At 37.6% G+C, this 17,201-nt stretch overlaps 1 protein-coding gene across 1 annotated transcript in view; it reads right to left on the bottom strand.

Moving 5' to 3' along the window:
* The window catches only part of MORC1 (MORC family CW-type zinc finger 1), a 193,226-nt gene that overhangs the window by 143,535 nt on the left and 32,490 nt on the right, over nucleotides 1-17,201 (bottom strand). Inside the window, exon 2 of the mRNA XM_004675468.1 lies at nucleotides 1,284-1,418. Coding sequence (XP_004675525.1) covers nucleotides 1,284-1,418 — 135 coding nt within the window. The remainder of the gene's footprint in view (nucleotides 1-1,283; nucleotides 1,419-17,201) is intronic.

Below are 17,201 nucleotides of genomic sequence, written 5' to 3'. Positions count from 1 at the left end.
TTAGAGAGACCAATGACCATCATTGATAATAATAAAATTTCTCTAAAAAACAACTCACACATATCTTGCTCCTTTTCTTTACATTCAAGCAATACCGAATCTGGTTAGAATACTTTCATCTCTTCCAATCAACTCCATGTCAGATAATGATATGATTTTCACTACATCAGTTCTCAGTTATCCATAAAACTGGCAGTCCATACAGCCCAGGTATAAAGCACTGTGGTAGGAGACACTGAAGACTGTGAAAAAGATGACGCTTGCCCAAAGATGGCATTAAATGAGCTAGAAAATACAGCAGTCCCTTTGTGTTGACTAACTCATTAGCCCTTTCCCCAACTCCTTTCTTTTCATTCTCACAACTGAAAACTCAATTTCCTTGACTCCCCTCTAGTAAGAAGTAGCCATCTGACTGAGCTCTCATAAATAAGAGAAACTGAAGAGTGCTTGCTAGGAAATGTGATTTCTAGGATGCCTTCTGCTCTCCTGAAAAGAGGGGCATGCAGAACTAGTGCTACCTCCCTTTTTTTGAAAACCTAGGCTGTGAAGTGCCATTTGAATCCAAGAGATTAAGGCCCAAGAGATTATGTAGCTGTCCCAAGTATTCTTAAATTACTAAACCAAAGTCAGCAGTCACTCACCTCCAGATATTTTGTTATGAAACAAAACTTGCTATTGAAGACATTATCATTGGGATTTCTTTCACTAACCAATATAGAGGGGTAAAGTATAATGTCAGAGGGCATCAGAGGTTTACTTTCTTTCCATATTGAGCATCAACAGAAGATGATTTGTTTTGGACTGTAAATGTTCTTTCTTGTCCAAAGTGGTGAATGTGGGTTGCAGAGTGGAAGAAAGGCATTACAGACAGAAGCATCCATTAGAACAGAAAGGATAAAGGAAGAGACAAAAGTGTGGAAAGAGTATAAAAACTATACCCTTCAAACTGAGCACAGGGAGAGACAACGTCGGTCAGATAAGGAAGGAGAATATTAAAGAAGGAATGAAGTACAGGGTGAAACTTGTGTTAGTGCAGTATATAACTTAAAGCCTTTATTGGCTTATCCAGTGGATCAGTCACTTACTTGGTGAGAGCCAACTCTGTCCCAGGTTCCAAGTATCTTGTTTCTACCTTCAAGTGAGTTATAGTTTAATAGAGGTAGACTATGTCAGGTTCTAAACAGGAAGCAAACCATTCCAGATACATACAGCATGAAGGAATATAATGTAGGAAAATATCTGGAAGGGATAGAAAGACTGAAATCAGGGACCCATCACTGTACCACCAGATTCAGCCTCACGCCATGAGGCTGCAGAACAGCTGATGTCACTGCCACAACTACTTCTAGCTCCCCATGAGGATGGCCCCCATATACAGCAATGCTGGTCACTGCTCCTTCACACCTGCTATTCCAGGTCTGTGAAATAGAAGCAAAATGAAACAGTTTTTTTCATATCAGAGGTATGACCACTAGGGTCTATAAGGAACCGTTTCTCTAGTTATCCAGTCTAACTGGTGAGACTGAAGAGAAGACACATGGAGACTAAGGAAGGGAAGTACAGAGTTTCTACCACATTGATGGATTTTTAGGGCATCAGGTTGTGCAATAAGGGGCGAGGCACCAAATAGAGAGGTGGGTTAGAAAAAACTCAAAGAACTTTAAAAACTTTAACAGTGTCTGAAAAGGTGAGCTTGGCGTTCCCTGGTAGCACAACAGGTAAAAACATAGCACTGTGAAGATAGCTGCAGCTGCTTCAGTGTGAGTTTGATCCCTGCCCTGAGGTGACATAGCGGCAGACCTCTCCTGACCTGCCCACTGCTCCCCTCAGCAGTGTGCTTCGTCAATCTACCTGTTCTGCCCCCCACTCTGTCTCTGGTGTATCCTCTTGCCGCCCCTGCACCTCTGGCCGGTACCCCAGTCCTGTATCACCAATAAATTTTTTTTTAAAAAGGTGAGCTTGCATTTGCTAGGTCAACAGGGTTGGGACTGGCATTCTTAGTAGAATACTCAGCCTAAAAGAGAAACAGAATGAAAATATATGGATATCCATGAAGTGGTTTATCTTGCTGAAGTGTGGGGTACAAAGAAGGGAAGAAGTGGGGTGAAAGTTTAGAGAGAATTGAAAGAAAATGGGAATGGATCATGGTGGTTCCAAAATGTTACATTGAAGAACGGGGATGTATATTGTAGGGAGTGAGAAACCAGAGCAGTGACATGCCAAGGAGTTTATGCTGTCGATTGCTCTTGAATGCATGCAAATACCAGATGGGAAGCATTTAGGACTGGAAGCACCCTGGCGCTGGAGTCCAGTTAGAAGAGTATTGCAAATGAAAGTGAGCAACAGGCTCTTGAACTGGAGACTATCTTGATGTTAAGAGGTAAAAAGCTGAAGCTGGGCCCTCCCTGGTGGCGCAGCAGGTTAAAGCACAGCACTGGGAAGCTAAGACCACTTCAGTATGAGTTTGAACACCCAGAGGTGACCCACACGGCGCAGCAGACCTCTCCCAACCGCTACTTCCCTCAGCAGTGTACTTCATTGATCTGCCTGTTCTGTCTCTGGTGAAGCCTTTCACCACCCCTACACCTCTGGCTTGTACCAGAGTTCTGTATGCATAAATAAATCTAAAAAAAAAAAAAGGCTAAAGCTGGTGTGCTGATAGCTTCTTTAGCTGGGAAGGTCATCTGTAGGAGTCTCACAATACCATGGACAAAAGACAGTAGGTAAAGGACATTGCCAATGAATCTCTGTCATGAGTGAAAACTAGTGTGGTGGCAATGAAGAGAAAGAGGTAATATGATAAATCTTAATTAGGAAGACTTGGAGATTGAGAATTTCTAGATAAATGGGATCAACAAAGAATACTATATTCAGGGAAGACAGTCAAGTTTTGAGTCACATATTTAGCTCTTTAGGGTTCTAAGGAAAGCTGAAAAAAGGGAACAGAAGTCACTTCAAGTTTGAAAGTCCTAGGGAGGTGATATTCACAGTACTGGGCACAGCAGAAATAAATATCAGTTTAAAAGGTAGAAAAGGATGGGTTCACTGTCATGTTAATACTGAGCATGAAATAATGTGTCAATGTAGAGTACACTTGAAATAAATGTGTAGTTTCCCTATTTATGGAGTTAGCTAACAATTTTTGAATAAAGCATAGTGTTGGAAAATATTTGTTATGGAAAATATTTGTGAAATTATTGACTCTTGTGTGCCTCTGAGATCAAAGGTTGAGAAGAGCCTGAGAATGGAGAAGCCAGTTAGGATACCTTGAGCTATATAGACAAAGGGATGGGATAAAAGCAAAATGCAAATTTTGTGGCTATAAATTAATCTTTGTCAAGACTGACCAAGCAAAATCTGCAAAGAAAATGCAGAGAACTCTCACTTACACACAAATGTCTAATTTCTAAATTGCTGATTTACAGCAACTCAGTAGGCTATCTATGGAGAATTATATACTGCCTCCACCTGAAAACACAATACAGTATTTCTCTAGTTCTACTGCCTGGGACTTGCCCATTGAAAATCATGTATCGAGATCCCTCTCAAACTTGTTCCATCTTCTTTTGTAAAATCTGAAAACCATTGCCAATAGCCAGATTTTGTGCATTTTTAGAATGCAAAAAAATAAAAGGCACACTGGTCTTTGGAGCTGTCTATGATAAAGTTTTTTTTTTAAGTTCAAAGGTGGAAAAAGCCTCACACATGTAAAGAAGACTGTACCCTGACCTTTTTTGCTGAGCATGTGCACAGAAAAGCAATGAATAAATCATGGGCAAATGAAAGGAAGAGGTGAGCCCATTTTTTCTGCTATGCCTCTTAAATTTGCCTAACTCAAATTGCAGACCTTGAAAATAAAACAAATTGTCCTATATGTTCTTCAAGGGACAATTTTCAGTCTGGGTAACTTTTTTAAAAAAGATTTATTTATTTATGCTTACAGAACTGGGGTACATGCCAGAGGTGTGGTGGGTGAGAGGATTAACCAGAGATAGAGTGGAAAGCAGAAGAGGCAGATTGACGAAGTACACTGCTGAGGGGAGCAGAGGGTGGGTCAGGAGAGGTCTGCTGCACCATGTGGGTCAGCTCTCTGGCTAGGGATCAAATTCATGCTACAGTGGCTTCTGAGTGCTTCATAGTATGGTGCCTTAACCTGTTGCGCCACCAAGGAGAGCCCAGTCTGGGTAACTATTTTACACATAATTGTATCATCTTCCCTTCAGATCATGTCACAACAACCGCTACAAAATGCCTAGTGTACTTTAGAGACTCAAATTTTTGTTCCTAATGTAAAGAATTTGCTGTTTATCAGATGTATGCAGGTACATGTACATATAGATCATCTGATGTATATAAGTATATATACATACATATTACTATTATCAGATTTTGCCAGACTTTTGTTATTTGAGGTGAATTCAGATATGTAATTTAAAAAAAAACAAAAACACCAGCACAATTTTTTTCTATAACCAATATTGTACAAGTCAGGATAGTTTTTGGTTTTATTTCTTTCATTATTGAATAAAAATTTTGTGCTCCACTATAAATATAACAACAAGCAAATAAATGAAAAAACTCAACATATGAGAGAAATGAGCTTGTGCTGTATTGTCAGGGATTTTCTACCATCAGGCTAACATTCCACCAACGTTTTATTTGTAGCCTGAAATTTCTTCAACAAGACATCAAGCCTTTCATTTCACAGATCCAACTGGGAGAAATAACAGTGTGTGCAGAGGAGAGCTGCTGAGCTGCTGGGGGCAGGATGCATGCACCAGTGACCGGTTTCCAGGTTTCCAGGTTCCGCTGTTGCTGAGAGCGGGGTGCTGGATAACCCTGTTCTACATGGGAACTGGAGCCCTGTCCAGAAGGGGATACCAGTTCTTAGGCTTCATCCTGGTGGTATAGTTAAGGATGGAGTATCTTCCTGAGTCTGCTGACTGATAACTTATACTATTATAAAAAATCTGATCAACAACTGAGAGGGAAAAATGCACAAATGATACAAAAATAAGCTATTATGTTATTTTTTAAAAATCGAATACAGAATATACCAGTTTTACAAGGGGATGGGGCACAATTGTGCATATGCATTGCTTTGATGTCTATAAGGCAAATCATTCAGATTTTTGAAGTTCATGTAAAGCATATTTTCATTTCAAAATTCTGTGAAAAATCATCCTGTATTTTATCTATTCTGTATATAATACATTCAATTGGTTAAACACATTTCTTAGAGTGAAGCAATTCAGAAGACATTTGAAAGCAAATAAAATTTTCAAAGAATTTTGTAATTAAGTTAGATCTGAATTCTCTGAAATTTTAGTAATTTTTTGTTATTAGACTCTCATCAGATTTCTTTTGATTAAAACAATAAAATTGTTTGACCTATTGTTATGTGTGAAAACAATGAAGAATATACTATCTTCTGTTTTGCATCTACAATGAAATTTTGAGTTGATGATCCAAAGCTGAAATTCAATTTGCTTGAATAAACAAAAATATTGAGGGGGGAAAAAATCTGATCAAGAAGAAAAATGATTTTAAAAATAAAAAAATAAGTAAAGCGCATATGGAGACTAAGAGTCTACAACATCTCTCTGGTTCCCAAATTTCATACCTTTTCATCCCAAAAGATTCAACTCTCGTGTGGCACAGGAAGGCTGGGGTTGAAAAATAGCTACCTGTTGCATCTGAATCCTGTTCTTAGTGGCTTCCTGACTTTGCATAAGTTCCTCTAAAGACTTGCTTCTCAGTCTCTCTTTTTGGGGGAGACTATACCTTTGTCTTCATTCCTCATGCTCATCCTTCCCCGTTCCTGAAAGAAGCACCCTCTACCCTCCAATCAGTAACCATCAGATTGGTAATTGGATTGTTGTCTCCATTTATCACTTGAATTCCTATCAAAGTCAATCACCCTATCATTTAAGAGATGGCCATCATTTAGCAGCCTCTCATTAAAATGTATTGTGCTTTCCTTGTATTCATCTCTTACAGATAAAAATCTCTATAAATACCAGAAGTGATGAATAGTTATTATTATCAATTTCTCACCGGCAGAAAGAGGCATGCTGACAAATGCCAAAGAGTTCAAGGAACTAGCTCATTATATTTGGGTGAATTTATTATTTTGCCCCAAGTAATTTTAATCAATTTAGGAGTTCAAACCTTTCTTCAATATAGTTAGGTGCATGACAGAGTGATATATAGTTGGTCATACACCTGCCCTCTTCTCCCTCACCTACCCTGGAGCATAAACTTGCCCCATTGGTGACATGGTCTCATCTTTGCAGCTGTATCTCAATCGGGTCCTTGTTTAATTTTTTAGACTGAGTCATAAGGTGCTTATCCTTTCCTGGTTTGTAACCACTTTTCCTTTTCCTCCCCATCTTCCTTTTCAGGTTACTGCTCCATTTTTGTTTCCATTTAAAGACCTTTTTTTTGGGGGGGGGACCCTTCTGGTGGTGCAGCAGGTTAAAGCACAGCACTAAGAAGGTAAAGCCACTTCAGCACAAGTTCAATCCCCTCCTGCCCCAGAGGCGACCCACATGGTGCAGCAGACCTCTCCTGACCTGCCCGCTGCTCCCCTCAGCAGTGTACTTTGTTGATCTGCCTGTTCTGCTCCCCACTCTGTCTCTAGTGAATCTTCTAACCATCCCTGCATCTCTGGCTTGTACCCCATTTCTGTATGAATAAATAAATCTTTAAAAAAAAAGATCTTTTTTTTAATAGCTTCATAATTCTCATCTACAGTGACCAACAACTAGAAATCTTGAATACAAAGTCTGGGGGTAACAATGGAAAATCCCAACTCCCACTAACATAAAGGAGATGGGGTGGCGGTTAAAATTCTATAACCATGACTCCTCTCAAAAATTAAAATTCTGTTTCTCACAGGAACACTTTGCATGGGGATTATTAAAACTTCAAGCCTGATAAACATGCACCAGATTTTATTTTCTAGTCCCAAAGATTACCAGTCTCAGATTTTCTAGAGAGTTATATTGTAATGGGTAGCAAATTTTTTTAAAATACTATGTTAATGTATTAAAAGTCTGTTACATGGCCAGAAATAAATCAAATAATTTGGTTTCAGGACTTATGAGAAATTGGCAAATAATATCCAAATAGTTCACCTGAGAAATAAAACCACTAAAGGAAGGGACTGTTATTATATACTAATCTTTATGGGAAATATTTTGAGCATATTCAGACCAAAATATAACCTACCAAATTATACCAAATAGGAAGGCTATACTTTCAGATTTTTTTCAAGATTTATTTTTACTTATTTATGCATATAAAAAATGGGGTATAGGTCAGAGGTGCAGGATGGGGTGTGGCAGGGTGAAAGGACTCACCAGAGAGTGAGGAGCAAAACTGACAGATCTATTAAAATACACTTCTGAGGGGAACAGTGGGGAAGACAGGAGAGGTCTGTATGTGGGTCACCTCCCTGACCTGGAAGGTGGATGTGGATAGCTTCATAGTGCTGAGACTTAACCCCTTGTACCACCAGGGAGACCCCAGGTTAAAGGGAAACTTGTAATGAGATTGTTAGGGACTGCTCCCATTCAATCTGACCAGGACTATTTATAAGATTATTTTTCAAGGGCTGGCTTGTGTTGGGGGTTGGGGTGAGAATGGGGAGGGAGAACAGTGGACTTTGCAGGAGGAGTAGGGTGCTTCAGAATGACCACCTGTGGGAAGAAATCTTATAGCAAAACACTACTGAGGAAGTTAAGCAATGGAACTTCCATAACAATAAATACAAATAAGATGTCTCTTGCTGTTAGCATGACACAGGATGGGGAGGAGAAAGAGAAAGAGGAGGAGGAGGAGGTTAGGATATAGAGAGGTGCCAAGATGGGTGTGTGTGTTGAGGGAAACCATGTGAAGAGGCAGCAAGTGGGAGGTCAAAAGAAAAGAGCCAAAAAGAGAGGTCTTAAAGGAAACCAAATCTGTTGACATCCTCATCTTGGATTTTTAGCCTCCAAAACAATGAAAACTAAATTTCTATTGTTCAAGTCACCCTGTATTTGTTAGGTCAGTCCTAGCAAGCTAATACAGCCACCCAACTACAATCAGTGGGAAGCAATGTCTGCCATTCAGATCCTGCCCCTGTGCCAGTCCTGTGTTCTCCTTTTAGCCTCTTGCTCCAATACAGAATTCAAAATCCTCAGTGGACTCTACCCAATTGCCCATAAATGGCATTTCATCTTCATAAGTATTCGTTCATAGCCCTCTGCTATAACTTAAGTTTCCCATCTTTTCCACCAGAAACCAGGATGTCCACGACCAAGGACTACTTTAAATCCTTTAAAACTAAGCCTTTCCCTTGAGAATACAACTGTTGTTTTTATATGCACTAGACCAAAACATGTGGACTTACATTTTGATCCTGGGAAAGTCACACTGGTGAAGGTTCAATTATAGGTTGCACAGAAGAAAAAAAAAAAGTATCATAAAATGATAGAACTGCCTTTACTTCAAATCTATACTAGATTATCAAGTTTATCTTCTGAGATTACCAGAACCATGGGAACAGATTGCTTCCCTGTGGAACTAATACCAGTGCCCACAGAGCTACCCACAGAGAAAATCTGGCCCCAGTCACTTCTGCAATGAATCTCCAAAAATGCTTTCTTTGCTTTTAGTTTAGTGAAGCATGGAAGACTTAGCAAAAGACAGACTGCATTTTGATCGTGAGCCAAGTGGGCAGGGTCCCTTGATAGTTCTGTGCTCTGTAAACTAGCTAGCATATTGCCAATGCTCAATAAATGTCACATATTGTCAACCATCAATTATTCAGGGTATAATGAGGAAAATGTCTTGGCATGCATTACCTCAAAGCTTAATCAAGAAATCCTGTGATTCCAACATCATATCATAAAGCAGATTGGCATTTTTACGTAAACTGTTAGGTTGCATATTTTTATATTAATAACATCTCTAAATTCTTCTGATTTGCTTATAGTGGCAATCAATAAAAAAAAACACTGAAATTATTGAACATCGTATTATAGAGAATTCTGAAAGCAAGCCAGTGCAGTATTTACAAATGTTCTTCACAGACCATGTCTGACTGATGTGTTCTGACCTCAGGCCCCTTGACCTAAGCCCATTCTCTTTCTTTTCCTACAATGTTCTTCCTCCCCAACTAGATTTGGTCTCATGAAAATTCCAGCATACCCCACTGAAAAACTTTACCTAAAATTATCTCCTCCCACACAAGAAACAATGTTTGATATGCCTTTGAAATTCTACTTTTTGGGGCCATGTATTTCAAATGTGTTCAAAATGGATAGATTTTGAAAATCCTATAACATAGCATGTGCTCAATAAATAGTTGTTGAATAAGTGATTAATACTAAAGAATAATTCAGTAAACTGCCACTGTCTACCTCCTGAGCTGTTATGTAATATAGACAAATTACAAATAAGTGGGAAAGAGGGAGGAGCGGAAGTCCTGAGCCATCTGTGTGGTGGTGTAGACCTCAAGATGAAAATGAACCCGCATAAAATGAGGAGCCCCCTCTTCCTCAAGTAAGGTAGAATCAGTTCAGTCTTTCAAAGGCCTTGAACTACTTGCTATCTAGTACAAGAGAAATCTATTATGCAAGACCTGAAACTACACTTCAAGCCACAATGAATCTGCTCTTCAAACTGCAGCCATTTTTTTCATCTTTAGCAACCACAACAAAAATGAACACAAAACAGAATACATTTCTCCAACAGTTTAACTCACTTTGCCAAATCAAGCAGCTCCCACTGATGACACAGGATGGGTGGGGGAGGCCCCCTTGTCACGGGCAATAGCACTGAAGGCTTAATTGTCACAATGGGAAGAAGGGCATCATGTACTGTGTGAGGGGGAAGAACTACAAGGGCCATACCTCCTATTTTTCCTCAGCAAGGCTTTATTTTATACAAAATTCATAAAAAGTTCAGGTTTCCAAGGTAAAATAGTACCCTACACAGTCATTCAAAGTTAGCTTCTGCACTGTACTGAGCCTGACATTTTGTGCTACTTTCTGCATGTTAACACAAGACTTTATAGAAATTCTTACTCATTTTTGTGATGCAGCTCCTGTGTCACTCTCTCCTTGTGCTAATAATGGGGTCTCCCTCTATCTGGGGAAGGAAATGGCACCCCAAAGAGGTTTGATCTAATAATGTGTTATACTCTATTTTATTGTATGAACTATAATAAGCCCGTCTGCACTCAATCCACTTAAAAGTGACCCCTTTACCTGGTGCTATGGCAAAATGTCATTGTCATGTAGCAAATCATGAGCATCTCAAATAGTTCACAAAAGTGTGGCCTCCAGCTTATTTTTAATAGGTTGAATGCTGTTGAAAGTTCAGTAGTAACCCTACTGAAGGGTTAGTAGCATTACCTCCTCCAACATGTTGGCTGACTCCGCCACCTTTTACTGATGCTAATGTCACTAGCTCATGCCAGGCTGCACCATGCCCTCCATCACTTATCAGAATGTTATAAAAGGACACTGGATTCTACAAAGCTTTGCAATTTGTTGGCTCTGATAGCAGTCATGGTATGACTCAGAACAGAAACTACGTTCAGCTGCTCCTCTCCTTAGAATTTTTTTTCCATAATATTAGATCCTATTTCACACATTTTTCTCCCAACATTTATATTTCATTGATTTGGAAGAGACCATGGAACTTACCAAGGTCTATCACATCATATTAAAGTAATAATTTCTAAGTATAAAGCATCACAGTTATAAAGAGAGTTGCAAACTCTGTTGATGAGTTCCATTAATTCAGGGCACTGGATCGATCTGTTTTTAAAAGTCAGATATTCCAATTTCATTTCAAAGAGCATTTCTGTGTTTTTATAATTAAGCAAGCCAATTTTCATAGATCCACCTTCTTTCTTTTGTGGCTCATTAGTTGAAATAAGCTCTGAGGAACACTATTTCAAGCCCAAACTTTAACATAGAATAAAACTACTGCAACTAATGAAAAAAGCGTTTTTTTCTTTGATTTTCTTGAGATTCTTTTAGTCTATCACACAACTGGATATGTATATCTGTTCACTAAGTGAAAAAAAAAAAGAGTGGGGGAGAGTTACAGAAAGGTGGTACTGTATTTCGCACCAACAAGATTTCTTGATATGGGATAGTCTGCCAAAATTTTGCTGTGCTTACTTCAAGTTTATCTGTCTGCCTGAGACTCCCATCAGTAATTAGAGGCGTACCTCCAAACTAGCTATGCCTAGTTTTTAAGTTTTTAAGTACCCTCCATGATTCATAGCTAGTGAACAGAAAGTTGTCTTCTATTGCTTTTCTATCTCTATACCTACTTGTTGCAGATTGCAAAATCTTTATGAGACTGGATAACATGCATAATTTTCCATTAAGAGTAAATTGTATGATGATGAATTTATTTATTTAGTTAACAGTTCATCCTACCACTTAAGTGTTAACTGTTTGAAAAAAAAATCAAAAGGGAAAAAGCTTTCTGGTTTTATTTTTCTTGTTGGAAACAAATAAATTTTTACCATTTGAACATTCCTTTACATTTAACTAAGCTTTTTCATTTGAGATATGTTGAATCATACCAATTTGTAAGAAATAATCCACAGATCCTTCACCCAGTTTCCCTCCATGGTTAACATGTTGCAAAACTGTAGCATAATCATCACATTGGCCTTGGCATTGGCATAACTACTGTCCCCATTCCCAGTCGGATCACACATACTTATTTTATAAGAGTTTTATCTGTATTCATGTGTGTGAGGGGGTATATTTAGATGTATACAATTTTATGTTAATTTACATTCACAGGTGTACGACCACAGTCAAGATGTGTGATTTCATCTCCACACGGATCTGTCATTGGCCTTTTATAACCACACCTACCTCCCATCCAAAGCCTAATTCCCAACAACTACTAATATGTTCTTTATTCCTATAATTTTGTCATTTCAAGGAGATTACATAAATGAGACCATATGGTTATGCAATTATTTGGGATTAGCTTTTTCATTCAGAATTCCCTTAAGAGTCATCTACGTTGTTCTGGCAACAAGTTTTATTATATATTTTTTCCAAGTGGTAATCCATGGTGAAGATGTACCTCAATTTGTTTAACATTCGGCTGTTGGAAAGACATGTGGATTGTTTCCAGTTTTTTACGTATCACTAACAAAACTGCTATGAATATTTTTATAGTTTTTTTGGTATGAATGTAAAGTTTTAGTTCTCTGATATAAAGTCATAAATTTGCTGGGTTGTATAGTAATTGTGTGATTAGATTTATAAGCACTGCAAAACTGTTTTTATAAAGTCACTAGCATTTTATATTCCCACCAGCAATGTGTGATCCAGTTTTCCCACCTTACTTTTCTTGTTAATATTAGTCTGTATGAATAGTACAATTAGTAAATAAAGGCACTGCCCATATAAGACAGCCTGGAAAAAAAAAAAGTCAGTCCAAAAGTCCAAAGGGTAAAAAGGCAGAAGTTATATAAAAACATTACCTCAAGCAATAGCCTCTCTCACTTGTCCAGCTGTTAGGAAACCCAGGTATACACTAAATGCTTTGTACGTCTGGAAGGAGCTGATAGGTGCTGTTCCATTTAAATTAAAATATTTTTTTCTTTCCAAACTAGGATCATGGTCTACAAAATGCTTCAAGTGGCCTTGTGTACAACATTGCTTATAGGTAAGACTCTATTTCTTTTTTATTTATCTTGTCTTTTAAGACTCTCAGGTTGCTGACCCCTTTTGACTTTAAAGAAATGAACATTTTTTTCCCCACTAAAGCCCTGAGGAGATGAAACTATTATGCCATGTTGTTTTGAACATGTTATTGTTAACTATTTTTGTGTGTGATTTAATTCCTAATTTTGTATTAATATATTAACTGTTAGCTGTAGCTAAGAAGTCTATTTAATACTACCTCAAAGAAGTGCTCTGGTGTCCTTGAACAAAGAAAAAATTTAAATGCCTTTTTGAAACTATAGTATTACATTGTACTGTTATGTGAAGACCTCAAGGTACTTTGAGAGTGTGGATTCATTAACCTGTAGGGCAAACTGTAGCTCAGAGAAACCATGTGTTAAAGACAGATCAAGGGAGTCACTGAAGGCTAGAGGATGTGCTGCCAAAGGGACCCAGTGACTCAGTGCCTTAGATCTCGACTGAACTGAGAGGTCATCTGTTTTACTTGGAACCAAAACTGAAGATACTTACAAAGTGTTAGTTATTTTAATAGTTTCATCTCTGATATTTATTAGCAATTCAGAGGAAGAAGTGTAAATCTGAATCAATTTCCACTCTTAAGATAAGCTTCAAGCCCATGTCAAAAAAAACAAAAAAATATTTTGCTTGAGGCACACACAGAAATAAAAAGTAGACAGATATAGGATATTAATCAAGATATGTCTGTATACATGTGTGTATATGTATACATGCGTATATAATTAGCCTTTTATTCCTAAGCATACATATAATTTTAATAGAGAATTGTTATCATTAGCCCTTCTAGTTCTTGTTAGTGAGCCCACTGGCTCCATGTTTGCCCATTTGTCCTTCTGTTCTTTCTCTTAAGCACACCAGCTCAATTTTAAAAAATAATAATTAATATTGCTTTTGCATTTGGGGTATTTTTAAATAAGTGATTTAGAAAGTTTTAGCCAAGCTATACTTAGCAGTTATTCAGGAACATACAGTTACTACCCATACCTCTAGATGAAGAAAGTGAGGCTGGCTCAGTTTGCGTGTCTGAGGAGCACACTGTAACGTAAAATCAAGTGTGGTTAGAATCTAACAGCTAAAACTTTGCCCTGAGTGCTGACATATGCACTGTCTGCAAAGTAGGTGATGGCAGGTGACTACTGCAAGGCTAAAAGCACTGTGGCTGGCTCACATTCACCCATGAACAATGCAGAGTCAAAAATATCTGGCAAGAGGAAAATGGCTCTACTTTTACAGTCTTTCTTAAGAAACCATTTTAATTAACTCTAACTCCAGCTGAAATACAAATATAGCTGTCTACAAAGACAACCGGTTTGATGAATCAAACTATAAAAATAAGTAAGATATACTTGAAGATCATGAAATAACAAGTTGAGGACTAAAATCAAAAAACAGAAGAACATAGTCGCTGCTGGTCTCAGGAAAGCAGACTCTACTGTTAATGGACTAAAGAGACGAGAGTCTATAGAATCAGCTTTATTTGTTACAATAACTAGTTTAGAAAATTTCCTAAATCTTTAGAGCTAAAGAAAGCTGTAATAGGTGAATCAACTTTTTTTGGCTCCCTTCTCTCCACTTTTCATTTCCAAACGGATCCTATTTATCTTCATATCCCTGTGCTTACTGAAAGAGAGCAACCATTTTTAAAAGTTTGTTTGTTTTCATTATTTGAATAAATTTTCTTGTTGCAGATTGGTTGTCTAACAAATTACTTTTGTCTAGAATTTCATTTGAAGTTGGGAAAATAGCTCATTATCCATTTTCCTAATGAGAATACTGAAATCGAAAATGATGAACAACCTTACTCAAGTAATTTTATTTATGAGCAGAGTTTCCAAATTATTTTATTATTGATTTTCTCAAGATAGTAACTTAAACACATTGTAACTGACTCTGGCCAGAGAATTTATAAGTCTAAGTGTTATGATTTGATTAAAAACAAAAGAAGCCTCTCTTTAGTATTTAGATCAAGAATTGACTTCTCCTGTAATAAAATAGCAAATACTAGTGTTATTTTAAGTCTTTATTGAGTGTCAAGGGACTTCTATGTGTTGACATTGTTGACCTCTCATGATCACTAAGAATAGTTTCCTCTATTTTACAAAGAGGAAACTGATGTTTAGAGAAGATAAATGAATGAACTACACAGTTAATCTGTGGTAAAAGCAAGATTCACACCCAAATTCTATAGCCAGATCTTCTGAGAATGAAATGCCATAAATTATCCCCTCTGGCACTGCAACCCTAGACATGGAGTATACAGACACAGGATAGGCAGCTGAGCACACACAAGATCTGAAAAAGTAATAGAGCCAATACCTCAGCCACTGGTGCTACAAGAAAGGAGCAAATGTTAGAGAACTTGAGGCTCTTTCATGAAGAAAGTCAGGCCAGGACTGTCTCTACGCAAGTTTTAAGAGGTACAGAGGATAAAGAAGTCAGTCCTAAACACAACATGATCCACCTCAGTAGGGCACTTAAATCAAAATCCAACAGTCCTGTATAAGGAAGAAATATGGAAAATACACATATTTGGAAAGTGTTTCAGTGAGTGGGTTAACTGATCCTTGTAGTTTACCCATGGATAAACTATTTGGGAGTGGGGAGTGGTTCATTATTGTTGACTTGTGATTCAAGTCTTCTGGTTATAGCCAGGAAAAAAAATACATAGACAGCCTTTGAATTGTTTCTTTACCATAGTTTCTACTCTTATTTTTCACTCCACAATTAGTAATCAAGACCAATTTGCCATGAAGGGTTTTTTTGGCTTTGGTGGGTTTTATTGTTATTATTATTATTATTTACAAGAGTCCTCATGACTATCAGCACTTCTATCTCCTCTCTCTTTGTCTTCTCTGCCATAGAAAGAATAGCCCTGCCATCTTTAAACTCCTGGGAGAATCTGTGTTCTCTGACATAGTTTCATTTTATCTGATTCTGTTCTTAATTTTACCTGCTCACTTTAGCTGAACAATGACTGATACTTCCAAGAAAGTGAGTAGTAAGTATAAGCTGGGAAATTGTTTGAAGAAATGTCATTGCCTATAACCAGATCCACTGTGTTCTGGATGATGTGGGAAACTTCTACTCACATGGAGTTAAGAATCTCAAGACACAAGGGCAGTGACTAGTGACCCAATGGGGTCACAAAAAAATGCTGCCTTTTGTGAGTTACAAATTTCGCTACCCACAAAATTAAAAATTAATAAAAGATCTTCCAGCTTCAACAGTATGTGAATGGGGTGTCCATGTGTTGACAGCAGGTTAAACAGGTTAATTGAAGTTAAACTCAAGTAATACCAGTTTGTTTGCTTTTCAAAGTACTCAACACATCAGCAATTGTAACGTCAATAAATCCGAAGTTCCTGAGTTAAAAGTTCAGTCACGAAGGCATTTTATTAACAGACAGTTGAACTCGATCATGAGGATGTGAGAGCTGGCCTCACTGTTTAGTTCCTCTTTCTTTTTTCCCAGTTGACTTTCACTGACCTCTCTTTTTATTTGCCCTACTTACCCTCTTACCCATGGCTCTTCCCCTTCTGTACTTTTGTAATTGTTCTTTTTGCTCTTCTTCATTGACTTATTTTTACTTTATTTTTCTCTCCTTCCTTATTTTTTCATCTACACATTTTTTTCTCTCACAACCCAACCTTCTTCTCTCTTGTTTTCTCTTTAACTAATTTTAGCCTAAATTACAACACTGTACTAAACACAGCTCTCCTACCTTACACCATAAATTTTTGGATGAGTGACAAAAGTTTAGAGTGGAAAGAAAAAAGTGAACTATCTCATTATTTATAAAGAACATTGTTAACACAAAGAATAAGATATTCAAGTTTAAAAAATATAAACCTCACAATATTATAGTTTTCCCCTACACTAGAGGTATTTGAAAATTTTATACTGCCAAGAAATCTGAATATCTTTTTCTCCTGATCTTCCTTTGTACTTAATTACTAGTGACCATTTGCACATTATTTCAGTACTTAATTTATGTGCCTACATAATCACCTGAGCACTTTTTCCTGTTTTTTTTTTTTGCGGCTATTTTTTAGTAGTGAGTACTATGGTGGCTGCTGATAATAGTGGCTCATTATTGTTATTCTTTGATTCCTTATACTGAGTGCCAAGTACTTTACTTTCAGGATCCCGTGCCCAAAATTAAGAGCTTGTGAGTAAACTGTTCATTTCCAGGGCCAGGTATCAGGTAATAGTACTACAAATGTCAGCATCACCCAGCCATTAAAGGAAACAGCTAGTTGTGGACGTATGCTCTAATCTGTCAGACATGCTGTGCCTTATGTCCCCCTGAATCTCACCATGCTTATTTCATGGACTTTAAGTATGTTGAAGGTTACATAAGTGAAGGAATTCACAGTCATGTCTGCCCAAGGTCACATGCTCCCACTGGTTGGAGTGCCTAGATCAACATTCAACAAGTAGCAGTTTCCTCCTTTCTTTGTCCTG

Source organism: Condylura cristata, unplaced genomic scaffold, assembly GCF_000260355.1.
Source record: "Condylura cristata isolate star-nosed mole 26May11 unplaced genomic scaffold, ConCri1.0 scaffold00003, whole genome shotgun sequence".
Taxonomy (NCBI): Eukaryota; Metazoa; Chordata; class Mammalia; order Eulipotyphla; family Talpidae; genus Condylura; species Condylura cristata.
This window is presented reverse-complemented; position numbering and strand designations above follow the sequence as displayed.